Source organism: Trichoplax adhaerens, genomic scaffold (assembly GCF_000150275.1).
Source record: "Trichoplax adhaerens TRIADscaffold_7 genomic scaffold, whole genome shotgun sequence".
NCBI lineage: Eukaryota > Metazoa > Placozoa > Uniplacotomia > Trichoplacea > Trichoplacidae > Trichoplax > Trichoplax adhaerens.
The window spans coordinates 3,410,424-3,431,275 of record NW_002060949.1 but is presented as its reverse complement, the minus strand read 5'-3'; the positions used below and the strand labels follow the sequence as shown (position 1 = coordinate 3,431,275).

The 20,852-nt window shown below is 31.7% G+C and overlaps 2 protein-coding genes across 2 annotated transcripts; one reads left to right on the top strand and one right to left on the bottom strand.

Moving 5' to 3' along the window:
• Positions 1–3,756: 3,756 nt before the first annotated feature.
• TRIADDRAFT_58162 (uncharacterized protein) lies at positions 3,757–11,320 on the bottom strand (the record flags this gene model as incomplete). The annotated part of the gene is made up of 14 exons (XM_002114032.1): positions 3,757–3,815; positions 6,114–6,240; positions 7,331–7,396; positions 7,495–7,563; positions 7,656–7,731; positions 7,988–8,032; positions 8,142–8,201; positions 8,362–8,408; positions 8,514–8,551; positions 8,648–8,707; positions 8,842–8,933; positions 9,211–9,307; positions 10,062–10,148; positions 11,239–11,320. The coding sequence occupies 14 exons, from the start codon at positions 11,318–11,320 to the stop codon at positions 3,757–3,759; spliced, it is 1,005 nt and encodes a 334-aa protein (XP_002114068.1).
• A 7,777-nt stretch (positions 11,321–19,097) lies between these two features.
• TRIADDRAFT_58161 (uncharacterized protein) lies at positions 19,098–20,135 on the top strand (the record flags this gene model as incomplete). Its single annotated transcript, XM_002114363.1, has 1 exon — positions 19,098–20,135. One exon carries the CDS (start codon positions 19,098–19,100, stop codon positions 20,133–20,135), a length of 1,038 nt encoding a protein of 345 aa, XP_002114399.1.
• Between the last annotated feature and the right edge of the window lie 717 nt (positions 20,136–20,852).

Sequence of the window (20,852 nt, the reverse complement as noted above, 5' to 3'; positions counted from 1 at the left end):
GAGACTAGTTGTTACGTTGAAGGCGCGCGCGAGCGAAGATCAATGATTGATCATATGTAGACAGTAGGCAGCATGAAGGAAATGATAATCAATCTTTCTTTTTCCTCTTCTTAACCACTTCTTGTTGAACTGTTGGCGTAAACAAAAGTATATGACACAACGAGTCAAGACAAGATGCTCTTATTCATAGCGTTCGAGCCGGGGCGGAGGCCAAATGGTTACAGGCACATTAAGTCGAAAATGCCAATCGATTTAGAGTATAAAAAATGCTAGAACAAAGCCCTCAGGTGAATCAATTAACATCATATAAGTATAAAAAATAAAGATGACAATAGAAATGTCTGGATATTGTCATGAATTCAACAGTGGCAAAAAAAAATACAAGGCAAAAAGAGAAGAAGTTGATGTCCATTCATTTCTTTTCTTTCTATTTAATGTATAGCTATTTTTTCAATTCTCGTCTTGATTATTATTGTTGTTGCATTTTATTTTAGCATCATTTAACTACATCTATTGATAGGATAAAGTTACTTCATTTCCCCTCATTTTTTTTCTTTTTGTTGTTAATTCTCCACCTTTTTCCTCTTTGATGATTAGATTGTAGTTTATTTTCTTTTCAATCCTTGAACTCTAATTTAGCCTTAAGTGATATCTCCACACAGTGTGGAATTCTTTTTCTATAATAGCGTCATCATTCTGCTAATCAAGCATACAATAATTTACATAATGACTCTAATCGAGTTAAAGGAAGGGATAAAGATCATATTAATAGGTAAATTATAGGTTAAGTTGAAGACGAAGGATAGTTGCAGTTAATTAACTTGATCTCATTCACGTCCATATTCTATCTCAATTGATAATTATGACATCATATCATAATATCGATCGATCGATTTCACTCTAAATGATTTAGCTTATCCTCTTCAAGATAGATTGATCTTGTTGTTGAATTTAATTTTCAAAGTTAAACGGACAAACGATTATCCCGTAAAAAATGGACGGCATTTTCTATTTATTTTCACACTTAACTCAAAATGAAATATGTTAGACAAACATAGACGGTAAAGAGTCTGCCAGTTTGTCATTCTTATTTACATTTTTTCTCTATTTGTCCGTTACTCATTTTATTTTTTCCTAGAGTAGTTTTTACCCTCTTGGTAATTTCATTATTTAGCTCTAATGATTCACAATCGTAGCAAGTTGTTATTTTTTTCTCATAGGAGTAAGCTGTAATCAATTCTGATTATCAGTGATTCATGAGATAAGATAGACATCATCATTTTTATATCGATTTTATTTATTTTAATTAGATGACGATAGTTGACAACTAGTCAAAGATCAAATAGAACAAGATAAATACAAGAAATTGAAATTATTTCTAACTAAGTTCAACATTTTCTTTCTTATTATTATATTCAACAGGGGTAAAGTAAGCTAAAAGTATTGTTTTGTCGTCTACGTCTACATATAATACTGATTTGTTGATAGATAGAAAAATGCATTAGGCAATCGATTGAAGAGTAGCATCAATAATAAAACAATAGGCTCAGGAAAAGAAAGATAGATCGATCATGGCAGCGAGAGGGAATATGAGAGTAAAGAAGATACAAATAAATGCTAGAGTAAGATCAAGACAGACACGCAAACTAGTAGATAATGGCTAAAGTCTTTCAACAAATTAAATAAATAGCATGATATTAAACATCGATGTCTCATATTAAACAGAATTGATTGTCTTTGATATTTAGGTAAACAGTTCTAAGTAGTTATCAAGTTCAAATGTGTGCATAAAATAATTAAAATACTATGGACAAAAGGCGGCTGTCTTTTAACCTACCGTAGACTAACATCAACTTGTTCTTATTATCGTCTCGTCTATTTACCCGCTTATCTAAATATTACTCATCATGATTTCAATAAATTAAAAAAAAATCACTTCTTACCTATCACTACATCTTTAATCACCTTAGCCATTTTTTCAATCCCCTTTCATGGCTATTATAGTCAGTACTGGCTAATATTTCAGTTATTTCACGTGAATCAATCAAAATTAATTCGTATTTTAGACAAAAAATAGGTATAATTGATCATACGCATCATTCAAGTCTATCCTAATCAACAATCATAAGTTTATTTCCCTTAAAATACTTGATCATTATTTTTTATTTCCATCCAATAGTTCAACATTAAATTTATTATAAATTAATTTCATCATTGATCTTAACTATCCTTGCCTCCCATTAGCTTATTTTTTAAAATCATTCATTTGGACAATCTAATTGCTAATGTAATAAATTATTTTTCTTCATCGGTTAAACATTTTTGCCCTTCTCGAACAACGCAAACTTAATCGAATTACTTTCAATGCAATCGAATCAATCTAATTAAATTTTCTATCATTAGATTGACAGAATTGCAACTGTAATTTTTACTTGCTGTTGACCAAGAGAAAATTGACAAGCAATAGAATTAAAAACCTAATCAAACGACGTCAAAAAAATAATATTTTCTTTCATTTTAATTTCACTGAAGTTAATGATGTTAGCATTAAAATTTTCTAATTTCCTTCTCGATATTCCAGCCTACTACATCCTTAAATTATCACCCTTTTTCTATCTTCTATTGCGACTAAATTTGATTAATAGTTGTTGAAAACAAATAAATTGCAAGACAGTCAAGTAAGTCAATCAATAATGACATTATCATTATATCAAGTTGAAGAGGATAAGGCAAATACTATGATGATTTTATAAATTCGTACCTATGTGCTACAATACTAAAAAGGATCTATTAGTTAAATAGTCAAATTAATAAAACTAACTTATCTAGCATAGTCTAACTTTATGAAAAGATAAACCCAGTAGAACAAAAGTTATATCACAATAATGACGATTTAAAATGTTTTTTTTCATACTCCACCTCCCCCTCATTACTATGTATACTGTAGGTAGTTTTTGATACATTTTTATTGAATAATGTTGTCATCAGTAGCTATGAATTACTACAGTTGATAGATAATTTGGACTATAATATGTAGCAATCAAGACTAAAATATCAACCAATTCATCTGATAATAGAGTTTTCATTAAATTAATTTATAATGGATAAAATACGTCCGGTAATAAGGGTGTTGTACAACAGTAGAAGTAACATTATTCTACTCTATCATGCCATCATTCTTCATTAACTGACCTTTCCTGAATTTGGATAATATACATAATACAAAAGAATAATAGATCAATGAAAGGAAGACACTAATGAAATAAAACTAAAACATCTTCATCTATAATAACAATACTTGTCAGTTAGCTATAAATCGAATGAAGATTACATTATCATCATTATAGTACTAATCACCTAAAGGTAAGTTTAGATGACAATAATTACATTTATTAACGAATAAAATAGGTTAACTTAAAGTATATAATGGTGAAGAGATGAATTGTCGAAAGTTGAAAAATTAATTTTTCTCTAAAAATGGTTGATGTTACGCTGTGAGCTAACCGGTGCATCACATTTCTCATTTATATGTATACTCTCTACCTAATATCTTAACCGCTCGATTACGACTATCAAATCATTTACTTCAACAGTAAATGATAATTATAGTAAATAGTTGTATTCAATTTTATTGTTTCCTTAATTATGACTATGTGTACTGTCACTTATTTATTAAACAAGTTCTTTCTTTTCTTCTGTTATCCACATAATTGTTAAAACGATCAATTGCGCCTAACGACTAATTCATTTTATCTATCAATTAAGAATAAACTGTTGTATTCCTTCGGCTAATATAGCGTGATCCACATTTCTGCCTATAAAGTACCAATTCCAAATATAAGAGAAAAAGGGAAGATAACTTTAGCTAACACTTAATTTAATATCAAATGCATTGAAATAAGGATATATTCTAATCGGAAACAGGTCGCATAAATAGCAATAGGAGAAGAATTATCATTATTACAATAATTAATGATTGTATTTATAGAAAAAAATTAATATCGATAGAGAAAGAAAGCCGTAACTGTATATCTTGGACTTTGATATCACACAGAGCGGACATACTAGATAATGCATGTTGCCGACATTAGTATGCAACGATAAAAAATGCTGTGGTAGTATTGATCAATACAGAGCTTGACACGGAAAAATAGTTACAATCGTAATAAACATTAATGTCATAAAAAAGATGTAAAACGTATTTAAGAATCGCTTCGATCTGTATAAAAAATACTTCACTATGGTAATACTGTCAACTGAACTTGTCTTAACATGGAAATATAAACCAATTAAAATAAAACATAAGTAATCGAGTGGTAGAAAAAACTTTCAGTGTTACAACGTAAACACAATAAGAAATCGTTATTGTGTGCTAGAGTTTTCCGTCTAAAATAGCCACACCTACTAGTAAAGCTATGATTCAAGTTAATAATCGAGTTTAGATGGAGGGAAGAATAATAGTAATTGAGCCTGATTCGATTGATTACGGCTACATATTTACGATAAACGGGGTGGAGTTACATAATGCAGTAGATAGCCGTTAAACAGAGAAAGAAGATAAAAACATTTAACGAAGTTGAGTAGTATGATATTAACTTTTCTACCTTATGTATTATATATATCAATTAATGAGGAATTCTATCAAATATAAACTATACTATGATCAAAGTTAATAGTAAGAAGGTTAAAACAGCTTTCTGTCGTCAATATTTCTACCAAACAAAGATAACTAACATAATATTTGCCGTATCTGCGTCAACATTTAAACTTTGATGTTCACTCCGTCAATTAAATTTAATTAAATAGTCGTTTCCATCTATTAATTAATTGTTTCAATCTCGATAATAATAGCATAAAGTTATGATAATTAAAATAGACTACAGTAGGCGCCATAGTGCAAACATCAGTATGAATAGAGAAAACAAAAAAATGCGAAATCGATGAGACGAAAAAAACATCGCATCACAGTTATTAGATTTAAGAAGCTGCTAATAAAAAATAACAATAACAGCGATTACGCTATTGTGTGATATAATCATAATTTATTTCTAAACTAAGTTTGTAATAAAAACGTGTAATTTTAACTAGGATAACACAGTAATGCATTGAAATAAAGTAAATTAAATCATAACCAATCGCACACTTAGTATATATATATCATCTTGATACAGTCTTAGCTGAAGATAGAGCTGATTTTCCAACTTACGGTGTAGAAAAAACTGTAGACACTAGGCGATTTCCATACATTATTATCAAATTAGTAATCTATGTGCACGTATATATGTTATATATAGTACTTGTCGCTCCTTTAGTAAAGTTTGAAAAGAATTGAAGTAATAACAATATGTTACTAACAAAACTTCGTGATGACATAATACGATTTGGAGCCCTATTGAAATGCTAATTTACTTCATTATCTCCCCTAATTTGGAGTAAATTGGCACTAAAGTGAGAAATTATCCTATATGTATTTAAATAGACTCTTACCATTTCAACTACTGTATTGCAGTAATATCTATAGGATATCATTAAATGAAAGATCAATCACCTGATATTAAATAGAGGTCATCAAAAATAACCTTCCTTAAATAAATGTAATTCTACTGTATTTACGGAGAAGACACGAGTATATTTAACTTTATATAACTGGTAACTTGTTTTTATCAACGCTGTACAGAATTTAATGAAACTATAAGTACTGCTAGTTCAACCGCATTAAGAATATAGTATTGTAAAAATTGCGCATTTACGTTATTTATAAATTATACTATATATAATACTGATAGTGTAAATACTGAGTACTGCATCTTTGTAAGGCTGCAAAATGTCATATTCATGTTTAACTTTAATGAGGAATCATTAAGCGACAGTTTACTCTAACAAAATAAATAATGAACTAAATTAGCTTGTCACACAATAATTGTTTACGCTATTAGCTCTTCAACTAACATTTTATTTATCCTTTGGACTCATTAAGTCCAGCAATATAATTAAATTTTCTAGTATTAATATACTGGATATAATAATTGTAATAGGATCGAATATAAAGACTGACATTAACTAGGTGCATTTGCTACAATGGAATAGAACCTGTAAAGTTCTGCATGACTTACCGATAAAAACTAATTTGTTGATTCTTCTTTCATTTTCTAACCACTCCGTAGTTTCTACCTTGTCATATAATTCATACACAGCTTGGAATAGTATACGCTTATCACAACCCCTACTTGATAACTGACCCTGCGATATCAGAACATCAGATTAAATTTACTGTATTGGTTAAGACGCTCGTTAATATTCGAAAAATTTCTTTCAAAAGAAGATAAATTAGAAATATAGTACTATAGTACTGTATAGTAACTATTAAAAGAGAAGAAGATGGAAATTTCTCATCAAATAATTGAGAGGTTGATTTGATTACAGAACTAATAGATCACCTCGATTTCATTATCTAATTCGATTACTGATCTTCTTAAGTAATTATTATGGCAGTAGCAAATAAGTCATTATTTCTGGTCAGATATCTTGGAAGATACCGTTTGATACATATTGCTGCAAATATACTAGATCAATGCCTGTCAATTTCCAGGAAAAAATTAAAGCTAATTTGATCTATGCGCCTAATCGAAGTTCCTGTATTAATTATCCAAAATGGTTCCAACGTTAACTTAATAATAATATAATTTTTACTGAATAAAATAATCACTTTCAGTAAAAGATTCAAATGAACTGCTTCCAGCTGAGCGATATTCGCTGATTGATATAGCAGGAAGGTGATAATACATTATACTTTAATATATATAAAATCAATTATTTCCAAATAAGATCACATTTGATATCGCTGCAATAATATAGGATATATGATATCCGTTACAATTTAATTACGATAAGCATATATAACAAGCTATACCCGTATGCTGTACTATTTAGCAACTCTACACGTATGAATTTGGTGTTATGCTACATAAGTTAATTTAATGATGTTACTATATAGTATCACACTCATAATAGTGATATAAATCTTTTAATTAGATAATAATAGCTCAATATGCTATACGAAATTAAATGACACACAGGAGAGACTAATTACTATAAGATGTATTTAGCGCGTATAGAGTATAGGTTATTTACAGAATGAATTGTATAAAAATTTATTTAATTCATGAATTTGTTAAATCTGCATGCACGAGAATTAAATGAAGTATTAAAATTTATGAAAAGGACAAATTAGCTGGGCAAATAATGCCAATTGAATGCAAAGACGACGGAAGAAAAACATTTTTAAAAATGGTTATTGATAGACGATAAAAATATATCATTCCTGAGTTACCTTACAACGCAAAATTTCCATTACTTCATTGTTTTTATTTTTGATGTTTTTTTCCCATAGTAAATCCTATGAATTAAGATGATCGCAAACTAATATTTGATATGCAAGTATAACAGAAAGGCTGTATTTATAAACCAACTTTAACTAACTATTACATTTCTAACCTGCAACCATGTCTCTAGAGGTTCCAAATCTATATTTCCTTCGAATTCAATCAGAGCGGTGCTGACATTCTTGAAAGAGAAAAATAATCACATCAGTTGAGAAACGCATTGACTATACAAGTTTCAGTTCATTACAGTTTCTATGTTAAAACCGTACTAACTTGCTCGAGATGATTACTTATACTGGTAGAAGTTGTATCCTTATCAGACCATCTACTGGATAGAATTTCTAACCCACTTAGATAAATAAATTGATTTTATCCTTATCGCTTGTAATTTTATTTTTACAGGGCAAAATATTTTATTGAAGCCACTCACTTGTCTTTCGAATCAAAAGCGTGGAGGTCGAGAATTGAATTTAAATCAACCCTAACAGTACGATCATATATGGGGCACAGTTATCAACACATGATATACGTTCGACTTAGCTATACTAATGTATGATCTGCCAAAACCAAACAGTTATAGCTAAAACAACCAGTTTTTATATTACCTTGACCGTTTAGTTGCTATAATGTTAGCAAAGCTGTTCATGGACCTGCATAGATACAATACACAATCTCAATTACGTAAAATTTTGGTTGGAGGGGGGCATTGGATGTATACGAGTTAAAAGGCACCTGATACTTGATCTCAACTTTACTAACTCGTCTTCTTCTATTAGATCTGTTTTGTTGACAATCAATAAATCAGCTAAAGCTATCTGTCTGGAGATATTAAGACATGAAAAGATTAGATTTTCAAGAACAAAATCTATCTGAAATCGAGATGCATAAAACTACATTTAGAACCTCCATAGTCGATGTTATAATTTAGATGCTATTTTTTACGTTGTTTATATTACACTGTGGTATAAGAATGAGTTACCTGACGCATTCATTTATTATTCCTTTGGGTCTTTCTTCACCTAAACTCTATTAAAGTTTATCGATATCACTTCTACGTCTATCAAGCAATATCTATAAATAGCTCGTTGACACGATATTTTACTGTGAATCATAATTTAGTGTTGAACTAACCCTAAGGCAATTTTTACCGTCAATTAACGTTACAATGCCTATACGCGTAAATAGGAAAATAATAGTTAACTAATCAAGTTTCAACCATTACGTAGTGAAATTTAACAAAGTCGTTACGATCAACAACTGAATACCGTCTAAATAGATCTCAGATCCGAGTTCACTATCAAGCCAGAAGATTGATGCAATGGGGCCTAAGGTAAATCAAAATTGATTAGTGCAATTTTTAACATATATATAAGTGCTTGGCACACCTAGGTAAAGTGTACATATGTTCGTATATAGTTTATCTACGAAAGAGAAATCGGCTTCTATAAGAAAATATCACCTGGATCTGCAAGGCCAGTTGTTTCGAGTAGAATATAATCGAATTTTCCTTTTTTTTCCATCAAATTCTCAATGGCTTTCACTCCAGAATCTCTATGGTTTTAACGATCAAAATTCGAATAAGGGTACATATTCGACATATGAGATATTTGTCTACGCCTCTCATTCAAATTTGCAATTATAGTGTACTATCACGAGTTTAAGACAGATTTTTGCCATTGACAAGCTTATATGATTTCTCTATTTACTGTTCTAATCATTTTGTGATTATACTAACAAATAGCGAACCATATACGTAAAAAGAATTAATTATAAATGTGGTGTCTTTACTATACGGGGGCTGGACAAAGCATAGTTTGTTTATACTCACTTAACTGAACAGCATAAACACCCGTTGCGCAATTCTAACCATTCTTCAAATAACTCTCCAGATTGTCCAACAGACATTGATTTTTCGATGGAGTCGCCTGCAGTATTTTTGAGTAAATAAATGATATGATCATTATTTCGTTATCATCAGAAAATATCTACATATTTTGGTAGAATAATAGATAAGCAGAAATTGGTGTTGCAACATCTTCATTCCCTAACTTGCTAGCACAAACTTAGCTATAATTTAGCTGAAGTGTAACATTACAATGATTGCATGCTGCTGTAGTAATAAGGAACTAAGGGTATTTATAAATAAAATGTGACATTGTATTGCAAATTATTCTATCTATGCGAGCAGCAACAAATATTAGAGATTTGTTGGAGATATTACCAACATTTTCATCTAGCACAGGGCTATACCATTCCAAAGTTATTAAAATATTATTGAGTAACGCGAATGATTGATTACTAAAATATTGTAATATCGCTTCTTATATTAATAGCACGATAGAGTTGCCTACCTAATCGACCTCAATATTATCATTGATAGGGAAAAGTAAGCTAATTTTAAGGTGCAAATAACTCATAAACTCATTGACAGCAGCTACCAAGGTTCTTAAAAATCAAGTATAACTGCTAGGTGTACCAAAGTTGTTTGCAAAATTAGTACTTTTGCAATATTATCCATATTAAAAAGGCAAGATATATCATGTCCACTACAGATTGTCGACCGTAAAACAAGTTTGAAGTGCTGTATTAGATGTAGCATTAGTTTTATTTTACTTGAAATGTAGCTCCGGCCTTTAATATAATAAAAAATTAACATAATCCTTTCGTGAAGTAGCTCACCTTGGCCAAATTCATTCATAATAACAGCAATTCGTCGGTTATGTTGTTCATTTAAGATGTAATTCAGTAGAGTGGTCTTTCCTGCGCCTGCATTAATCGAAAGCACAAGTCAAATATACGACACGAATCTTATGGTAAATTGGGAATAGCGTGAGTTCTCGTCAGCTTCTACTTTTATACCTGCAGTAATGCAAATGTATGGAATCGTGACTGGAAACATTTTGTAATAATCAGTCGAGTAATAACATTCTGGTTCTGCTACTTCGCCTACTAGTATTATTGTACTGTTGCCTCCATTGTGGAGGAAAAGATAGGTACATATACTGAATCGAATGTATGCTTGTATGCAGTATAAACTTTGCTGTCTGATCCTATTGCTACATCTAGACCAATATCGTTTCAGTTTAATTCAAAAGTATGAAATTACGTCTACAGCACATTGATCATGATCAATTGAGCATTAATTTAGTATTGCAGGTGTAAATCTATTCTAGTACCTACAATACATAGTTTAAAAGAAGAAGATCTATCTTGCAACGTATTTCTTACAATGGATGAAATAATGCTATCTGCAATCTTCAATTTGCATGGACTATGCGGTCTAGTAATGCAGATGGCAACAAGATCAAGCATAAGGGTACATCTCCACCTCGTAAAAATTTATGATAAAGCCAAGAACTAATATCTCTACTTTAATTCTATCATGCTCTTTACAGACAAGAAATGTATCATATTTTTTTAATCCATGAAACATTACTGGCATTGCAAATAGTATTCGTAGTCCAATTTTTACTATACAGAGGTAAGCCTATACTTTATTGTCAAGGATAACTAAAATAATTTTGCAGTTTGTGATTTTATGGAGTCAAATGGAGCATAGTTCTTACTAGCTTCATTCTGTTCCTTTATGCAGTCCTACGAAAGCATTCTATTTAGTCTACAGCAGGTCATTACAGATATTATCAAAGACTCTTTCTGGTCAAATCCTACAATAATACTGCTGTAATGATATAATGTAAAGTAGAACATGGAGACCTAATTTCAATTGACTGTCAATAACAACTGCAACTATTTACACATTATAATTGGTTTATTCCTTGCTGCACTTCCTATTTTATCACTTTGCAGTATAGAATCCGGTGAAATGACTCTTAACAGCGTTAGGATATCAATTTACCCAAATATCCAGTAATAATAGTCACAGGGATTTTGCTACCATCGTCTTCGACTAATTCTGGACAAGCTTCTTCTTCATCCATGGTGGCCATTTTCTTCATGGAATTCAATGTCGATAACGATGTAACGGGATGGTTGAATCGTCACTAGTTCGATCTACCTTCGCTGATATGTAGTGTACGCAACAGTAGATACAACATAAGGAAGTTTATAGAGTCAACGATCTCCGATTATTTTCGTACCGATTTCCTCCCATTTTACAGTATACTGCACTGTACTGGACAGTGTACAAAGTACTGTATAGTCTGTACAGTACTGTAAGTCATAGCTCTGTCATTTCGGTGCATCTGTCTGTCAGTCTATCAGATGTCTTTCATCAAAGAGCTCACTGCAAGTAGGCTATTTTCTTCTGGCAGTCCATGAGAGGACTCGAGAAATAATTTGTACTTTCTCCCTCGAACTCTTAAGCTCTCTCTCTTCCTCCTCCCCCAAAAGACGTTCTTCTTTTTTCGAGTTGTATATCTATTGTAAATTAGGAGAGACTCAGTGGCTAATAGCTCTCACGGATGCTCATAAGTTATAACCCGAGACGTGTGGCTATATAGGAACGCGCTGTTCGTCTTTCGGTTCTAAATAAGGTTCTTCTCTTCCCTCTCATGCACGCGCAATTCACGCTTTAGCAGTGAAAATATTACTGCAATGATTCACTGTTTATGGTATGCATTTGAAGATTATCAATGTGATATTTGTATTTATACAATTTGTATGGTCGTCTGTACTGTACACCATGTCTATACCTAGAATGAACTCTCAACCGCAGTCTTTTATGCGCTGAGGTAGCTACCGGTATGAATGCCGATTAGCTATAATAAGAATATGAAGGCACTCGTAATAAGGTGTAGTCATACAGAATGTGCAACTGCAATGTTGTATCTTATCCTCGAATGTTATTCCAACGCTACTGCAGAAGAAGATCTTAATTTATAAGATTAAAATAGGATGGTGCCCTTTGGCTGTAGAAATGCTTGCACAATCTTACGATATAGCATAACAGTTGAACTGTTCTCGCATAATTTCCGAATAATGTTAATTCTAAGCTATTTACTTTTTGGCAAATGCTTCGTTTAAAATGCGCGATTCCGGCATTTTTATTCCAAAATTGTACTGATAGCAATCAGTCACTAATATACTAAAAATTGTTATACTTCTCGATCTATTGCAACTGACAGATGCTAAATGCCAGTCGTATAGGTCCAATATTTCATAGTTCAATGTAATAATCAATATTACATGCGTATTTCCAAGATACTGAGCAACTGCACGTTGATTGTCTGCGCTTCAGTTGTTGATTAACAGCTTTGGAAAGTACTCTATCGTTACTGTTAAAGCGGATCAAGAAAAAAAGGGCTAGCAATAAGATACAATTCTACCTCGCTTGGATTCCTATAGGTGAACAAGATGATTCCTCAACCATACCTTTAAATTGTTATCGTAGAAGGCGTTCCTTTCCCCTCCGCAATTTTATTTGCAGGTACACTTGTGACGATAAATTTTATCATCGTATCCGGTACAGTAACAATAAAATTTACTTATTATAAACTGCATTACTGACTAGTGACTACTGGAAAGATTAAAAATACTGCTTTATTTTGTATCGTAGTTGGTATAAAATATGGAAACTTTGCAGTACAGTACTGCATATTCAAAAAGATCTTCACTTTAATAAATTTCTTTCACTCGCATTGTGAGTGATGGAGAATTAGGGGTAATTTTCTAGAAAAAACTTAGATACAATCAATGAACTTCATTATCGTCGACATTATACCTACATGAAAGATTGGTCTAATTCATATTTGCCTCAATGAGTCATTCACTTAGTTTGTTACCTGAAGCTGTGTGTTGCTATCATATTCACCAAATTTGAATTATTTCAACTGTTAATATACGTGTATATTTGGCATATTATATAAATTATTATTAAACAAAAATAATGAATTGATAGGAGTAAATTAAGATTTGTTTCTCTACTGTATAGGCTGATTGTAAGTGACTAGTTACTAGGGTTCGCTAGTCCCAGGAATTAACTCTTTCATCAATTACTAGCTAACATACGTTTAGTAGTCTATCATTCAGTGTTAAAGCAGCAATCTAAAAGTGTCTCAGAAATGGGTTTAGGAGTTTATTACTACGATTGACTAAAGATCCTGAAATTTTACTCTTTAATCAATTATCCGTCAAGATGTACGTAGTAGTCCACGATTTAGAGTTGAAGTAGCAATCTACAGTGAAATATCAGAGTATAGGTGTCACAAACCAACTTCGTGACAAGGATAACGTAAAACAAATCTCTAAATCTCTATAGTCTCCGGGATTCAGTATCCCTACTCACAAGAATTTAGACGCCTTTGATTCTACGTTAAAACAACTATACAATTGAGAACTGCTTTATTCAACTATCTGACGGGTTTATATACCCTTCTACAGCAGCTAACATTCACAAGTCATCTTATAAAAATACTTGGGTGAGAACATCTACTAACTAGTTTTTCACAGTCGGACTACAATATGTCCATTCACAGAATCATTTCAGCTCACATTACAGCACAGCAATAAATTTACTGTAACACATTTATAATTAGAGTAATTCCTATTGTAAGTAACTAGTTGTAATATAATATCACTATATTATATTAACCAAATTTAGATATCTATTTCTTCACGGTAGTTCGCACCGTGACAATAGGTTGGCTAGTTACTATGATTCACTAAAGATCCTGGTATTTTCCCTTTAATCAACTGTTAGTTAGATGTATTTATGATTCCGAGTTAAAGCAGTAGTGTAAAAGTATCAAAGAATAGGTTGACGGCTAAATAAAGGTATGTAGTAGGCTATGATACTCTAAATCTAGTACTATGACCGCATTGAAACCTAGCTGAAAAATTACATAACGGTTCATTAACTATTAAATGATAAGTAATAGGGTAATGGTGCTTTTACGGAAGGATAATAAGCGCGTATTGTATTAGTTAAATCTAGAGAAATAGGACATGGGGGTTATGTTCTAAGTAGCTTCTCTCTCGTATAGTTACGTATAGGTACCTATTAACGGAAACATCGCAAGTAAAAGAGTAAAGGTACCATATTACTAGTATATTGATAAATATTTGGTAACGCTCACTATCAGGCAGACTTAACTAGGGGATCTATCCGCGTATTTGTAAAGCTTGAACAATTAGCTAGAATAAGATAAATCAGGCCTTCGATAATTTGATTCCATTTACAACACGATCGTGCACACTGGACACCGTACAGTATGGGCAATCGGATCAGTCAGTTCCTGCTAAATCAATTTTCCTGCAAAATAAATAATTTATATTCTGCACCTGCCCAAATCACTACTTTGCTGGGGTTTTATCAACTTTTATTAGCATGATTACATAACGACATAGTAAAGAATGTCCCTAAGTGATATGTTTCCATGGTTATATATGTATGTAGCACAGCTTTGGCTTCCCATAGCTCATATGAGTCGTCCACGTGCGCACCCTATGGCGCAAGATGCATCTACCAATACGACGATAGTGCCTGTACTGGTGATGATTTATCCAAATACCAGGCTTAACAGTATGATTTTTCTCCATGATGGTTGATGATGACAAAATGTTTACTTTTAATATTTTCATCTGAAATTGCTTTACAAATAACAAACTAATTTAAACTTCGCACCCTTCAGTTAAGTTTGACCGTAACGTCACAATCTAATTTTAGTCTATGGCTATTTTGTTATTGCTATAATCATTTTGGCGATTCTGATGTTATCAATATTGATATCTCAAACTAGTATGAGTTGGTTGAAATGATACAAAATATGATGCCATCATGTTGTTACGCCGTTTTATTCTATTTAAATCGCCGATCAACAGCCCCACTTAAAATTATTTTTGTTTTATCAAAATTCATCTATGCATGTTCGATATCTTATGTAGAATAAACAGGTTCAAAGTTACCGAAAGCTGTTTATCAATTCGGAATAGATCAACCAATCATACCTTCCGCCTCTGATTTACTTAATTTTAATATCATAATTTATTAATTTTTTCCAACTGTCAACAAGATCGCACCACCTAATTCTATTAGCTATTAGATAAATTTACATTTTAATTCGTTTGATATTATCTGTCTTGTATGTCGGTAAAGGTTTATATATTCCAAGTACCTTTTGTTTATAAATAATGACAGAACTACTTAATCCCTTAATGAAAATTATTTTTCAAAGCTAATTCAGTAGGTTAATAGTTAAGATCCTAATCAGACCTTGTTTGTAACTCTTAGATAGTAGGTATTTTTAAAGGAATTTTGCGCTGTATGAAACGATTGATATCATGAATATGTACGATTAGGGTAATTATTGTAAATCAAAGGTTATAACCTTTTCAAAATATGAATTGGCCTTTTTAGTTTATCTACCATTTTCCGTTAGCCTTTTAGATCGCTACTTTATTTCAATAATCTACGATTCACACTGAACTCTTCAAAAACATATACAATTAATCAATTTCAAGCCTACGGCTTCCGCAATAAGACATGCGTTAAAGACTACTCATTATACGCGTATATCAATTCTAAACTATCATAATATAAACCTTGCCTCATGCTCTTTTTGGAAAACTTAAGCATTTAGATTAGCAATAATGTTTCTACCTTATTCAGCAAAAATTATAAATTCAATAAAATGCTGTACATGGAACTTTATACTCTAGCACAATAGTAATGATATATAGGGAGTAAATTTATAACTTCAATGCAATGTTTGATTTATATACAATGCTATTCTAACAATTTGCAAAATATTTATATTAATCTTGGTTAACAGTGCAATCTTCAAGAGCGACCGTCATTATAGAATAGTCTTCCTCTGATCCTTTCTCATTGCTAATGCAACTGTTATTTATTTTATTAGAACAGCATACATCTTATTCAGTCAAATATTTCATTTTGTTGACCTAATAGTAGACTAATTTTTTCTAATTGACAATCTAAAGAAAATTTTATTAGAAAAAATTTGATGTTGTTGTCTACCTACCTATTAGCATATCCTATTGACATTTTACGTGATTGATGATGTCATTGGCAAGAATAACAAATATCTGATTTGATTAAAATTGAATAGTGTCGTTGGTAGCCATTGTGATGACGTCTGATTTTCCAAATTAGATTATGGTAATTCGCCCTTATATTAGTAAATTTCTATAGTCTTGTTGGAAATTATCTTTGATCCCTTAGTAAATTAAGCTTGTACATTTTTATCTAATAAGATGGAAAATACATTTTCCCCGGTAATTAAGTTAAATTTTTGTTGTGTCCTACAACATTGCTTTCTGTAATAATATTTAGTTAGGTTGAGGACAGACGGCGACGGCTACGTAATTTCCAATTGTTGAGCATTACTCATTCTTTATGATCTGTGCCAGCACAGATGCTATGTTAATGTGTTGATTCAAGACTATAATAACTGATATATTGTACTTGATAGTATGAAATTTTACCTTTCGTTTTTATAAATGGCCAACATCAAGTTAACTTGATGAAATAAAGACCATAAGAATAGATATTACGTATCAGCACTCGTTTTTAGTTTACAAATTAAAACCAGAACATGTAGACTGAGCTTAGTATGTCTAAAATTTAGTTCATAGAAATACTACAATAGGAGTATGTTATTATCTCATTAATAGCCATCTAAAGTTACTTAAATCTATAGAAGATTTTACTTCACAATTCTGAGAAGTTGTAAAATTTGTAAATCATGGTTGAGTTTTTCCTCACTCCCTCTTAACAACCCCCAAGAAGTAGAGTTGCGTCTTACTTATATATGTAGTACTACTCTTTATTGGTGAATGAACTAATTGAGATTAACCGATTAACCAATCTAAGAATTACGAAACTCGTAGTCATGCTGTTTAGCATTGATGTGATTATGCTTATCATGTCGTTTAAATCACAATTGATAATTGCATTGAACACAGTTTACGAAAGCGACACTTCCGGTAGATTCATGAGAGGTAGAAACTCAACAACTTTAATATATCAGAAGTAATGTATTCCTTCTTGCATGATGATAATAGGTAAATTTAATTGCCAGTATGGCAATATTGATAAAATTGTAATTAATGCAGGGAGTGCTCTATCATTATGTTGGTGTCAAGTTGAATATGTGGATAATATTAGCGCTCTCGTAATTTGCTATAAACAAAATTTCACAGGCAGAAATTAATTATTATTTACAGACAACATGGCCATGTTGAACAATTAAGGGAGTGAAATCTTGTCTACTGTGTTAGGATGAAGATAGACAATATTAGCAGGTAAGACTATGACACCAGGGCAACTTTTTCTTATCCTGTACGTAATTTTTTTCCTTTACTACTTCAATGTAAGATTTTATTTGTCAATAAGTGAGAAACAATGTTCCTCAGATCAATAACTTTGTCTTATAATTGTAGACTAGCTTGACAATTCAATTAAGCCTATACAATTAGCTGTTACCGACTTCATTAACGATATTAATAACTTGCAATTATACTCAATCAAATGACTTAAGCATTGTACCAAAGCATTGTCATGCTTTTAAGTAAATAATCTACATAATAATTTCCTTAATGTCATTTTTTACCTTAACAATCAATGACACTAGGGATTCATAAAGGCCACGTTATCCTATTTTTCCATCGTTTTTTGGAAGAGATTATGGTCTACTATACTATCGTTCACTACTGTATAGGAACTTATTAATCTAACGTTAAGTGTTTATTCCTAATAGAGGACGAACTATAGGGCAATAACATTTAGTAAGGATACAGAGAGTACTTACTTCGCCTGGGGTAGATACGATAGCTTAAATAAAATTTAGACTTCAGTTAAGTTCATGATCTTAATTTAAAATTATCAATTTTTTTAAAACTTTCTTACACAGAAATTAAAGCTAGGCTTTTGCTTCTAATTACTTGTGTTACCAGTTAATATCAATTGTAAAGTAAGGTCGGGATTAAAGTCAATAGGATCATTGGAGCCATATTGTATTAATATATTTTTACTTGTCCGCTAGTTCTTTCTGTAAGAAAGATATTCGATCAACCTTACGCGTAATGTACTGAATCTTGGCGTTGGATGGCACTAACAAGAGTTCTATAAGACTTAAAATCAAGATTAAAGTATTGGCTCACTTTATTGCTAACACAAAGTTAAATTGGAGCTAAACTTAAGTAAATCTTTATTAACTGGAATGGTTACTAAGGATAACAACGACAACATGGCTACATCACGAAGAGCATAATTGGTTGGTTTAAGAAGAGTAGATTCCCACTATTTAATTTAACCTTAAAGTCGTTTCTTCAAGATCCGTTACCGTACCGGTAGTGATTTAGAAAGAGGCCCAAGATTTTAAAATCTTACAAGACATAGGGGCGATAATCAAGAGGTATCGAATCAATCCCTCCCAGTTAAGTTAACATAAAAAAATCTGCAATAGTGTGAAGGTTAAAAAAAACTTAAGAAGATATTAATAGATTCACTTTATCAATAACAACGGAGAAAAAAGTGAGGGAGCTTTCTTGTCTTTTAACAGTCATCTTTCAACCAGTTATTGTATTTCCCACTTGGATTATAATCTCCACCATCGAATTTGCTTCTAAACTACGCATCTTTCTAGAACTGAATTCATTATTTATTTATGATACTACAGCTCTTGATTTACCAATGTCTGAGAAAAGATTGCGACATCATTAATCGTAACTGAAATTTTAGAACATTTCACTAACCAACTAGTTGCGGTGAATTAGATAGTAGCGGTTCATAGCATAATGCCAGCATTAATTCATCAGGCTATCGTCGATGGAAGAGTCCATCAATTGCGGCTACTAGCCCGGATTGGAGCTAATTTGAACGCACGCGAAGAACGATATGGACGAACGCCAATTATTACTGCTTCCCTACTCATTAATGAAGATCTAGCTGTAGCTATATGTCAAATATTACTTAAGCATAAATGTGATTGTAACACTAAAGATAGTAGTGGTCGAACTGCGTTAGCACACGTTGCATCTCTTGGTCGTGAAAAAGTTGCTCTATACTTACTGGACGATATTAATATTGATCTATCAGTTACTGACAGCGATGGTAATACGCCATTAATATTAGCTTGTCAATCAGGTAATGCCGTTATTGTAGCTTCTATGGTCAAGAAAATGATCCAATCTAGTATGGATGTTAACACGCGCAATAAAGATGGTTTCACTGCCATTTTGATGGCAGCCAAACATGGCCATCGTTATTGTGAACGAATACTACGACATCAAGGGCAAGCTTTAGTCGATATTCGTGATAATATCAAGTTTTACAATGTTGACGATTGGTTACGTTGGTATGATGAACAAAATCATGCCTGCCAAGGCGGTAATAAGCGATCAATCAATTCTAAAGACAGTAATGGTAAAAAGAATACTGAATTAGTTCGTCAATCAAGTTTTCGTCGATCCACTACAGGTAGGAATTCATCTAGTAAACAGAATAGCCGTGTCAAGAGTGGGAATGAATTACTGCCTAAGATTGACACGTCCTATAAACCATTATCGGGTCGTAGTAGAAGTTCATCCAAAGGAAAGGAATACATTGATGGTAAACCAGGTCTTGCTTCCGGAGTAGAAACTAAATCGACCGTGAACGACGTTATCAATCAACAGAATCGTTCATATACGCCTAGCGAAGTTCATTCCGTACGAAATCCTATCGGAAATGAGGAATTCTATCCGTCACCGTCTCGCCGAAAGCATAAACGCAAGGCTATCGACTTAAATACTCTGTTATCAATTTACAGTAGTAATAATAGCTTTTATCGATAAATTATAGTGTCGGAATGAAATGGGAAACTAAATTGATGTGGAAGAATAAACCGGTATTTTCAATTATGCGGAAGCCTTCCTATGTATAAGATGATACATCCTGTGGACGTATTGGTACAGAATAGCTTGATCCACTTAATCATATGTTATGATCTTTCCCTAACGACTTATATACTTATAGTATTATACGAAATGACTAAAGATGCTAGACATTCTAAATATGGCAAGATAAATAATTCTTCTCATTTTTATAACATTTTGGACATTAAGTTAACAAGCATTTTCATATTCTTCAGGAGACTGAAATAATGGATAACCTTTGGGTTACTTATTGGTTTTGCCTTTCAAGACTTTTAAATGAAACTATACATCATATCAGTTATAGATGGAATGGAATCTATTTCGATCACTATATCATATAAAATATTTAAGATAAAGCTATACCGTAGAATACAATAATAGAATATATCATCAACACTGATTATTTCAGTTTCCGATAGAAACTGAAGTAATCTTCAACCATTTTAATTTCATCTACTCTACTAATATATTTATGGAATTGATAGCAATACCTAACCTCAGCAAAGTCTTACGAAACAGTGGTTTTAATATATTTTTATATAATCCTCTGTGAGTATGATCGCTTATGATAGTAGAGAATCAATTCTTTTATACTTATTCATTCAATATCTAATCAACTGCGTATTATTTGAAGAT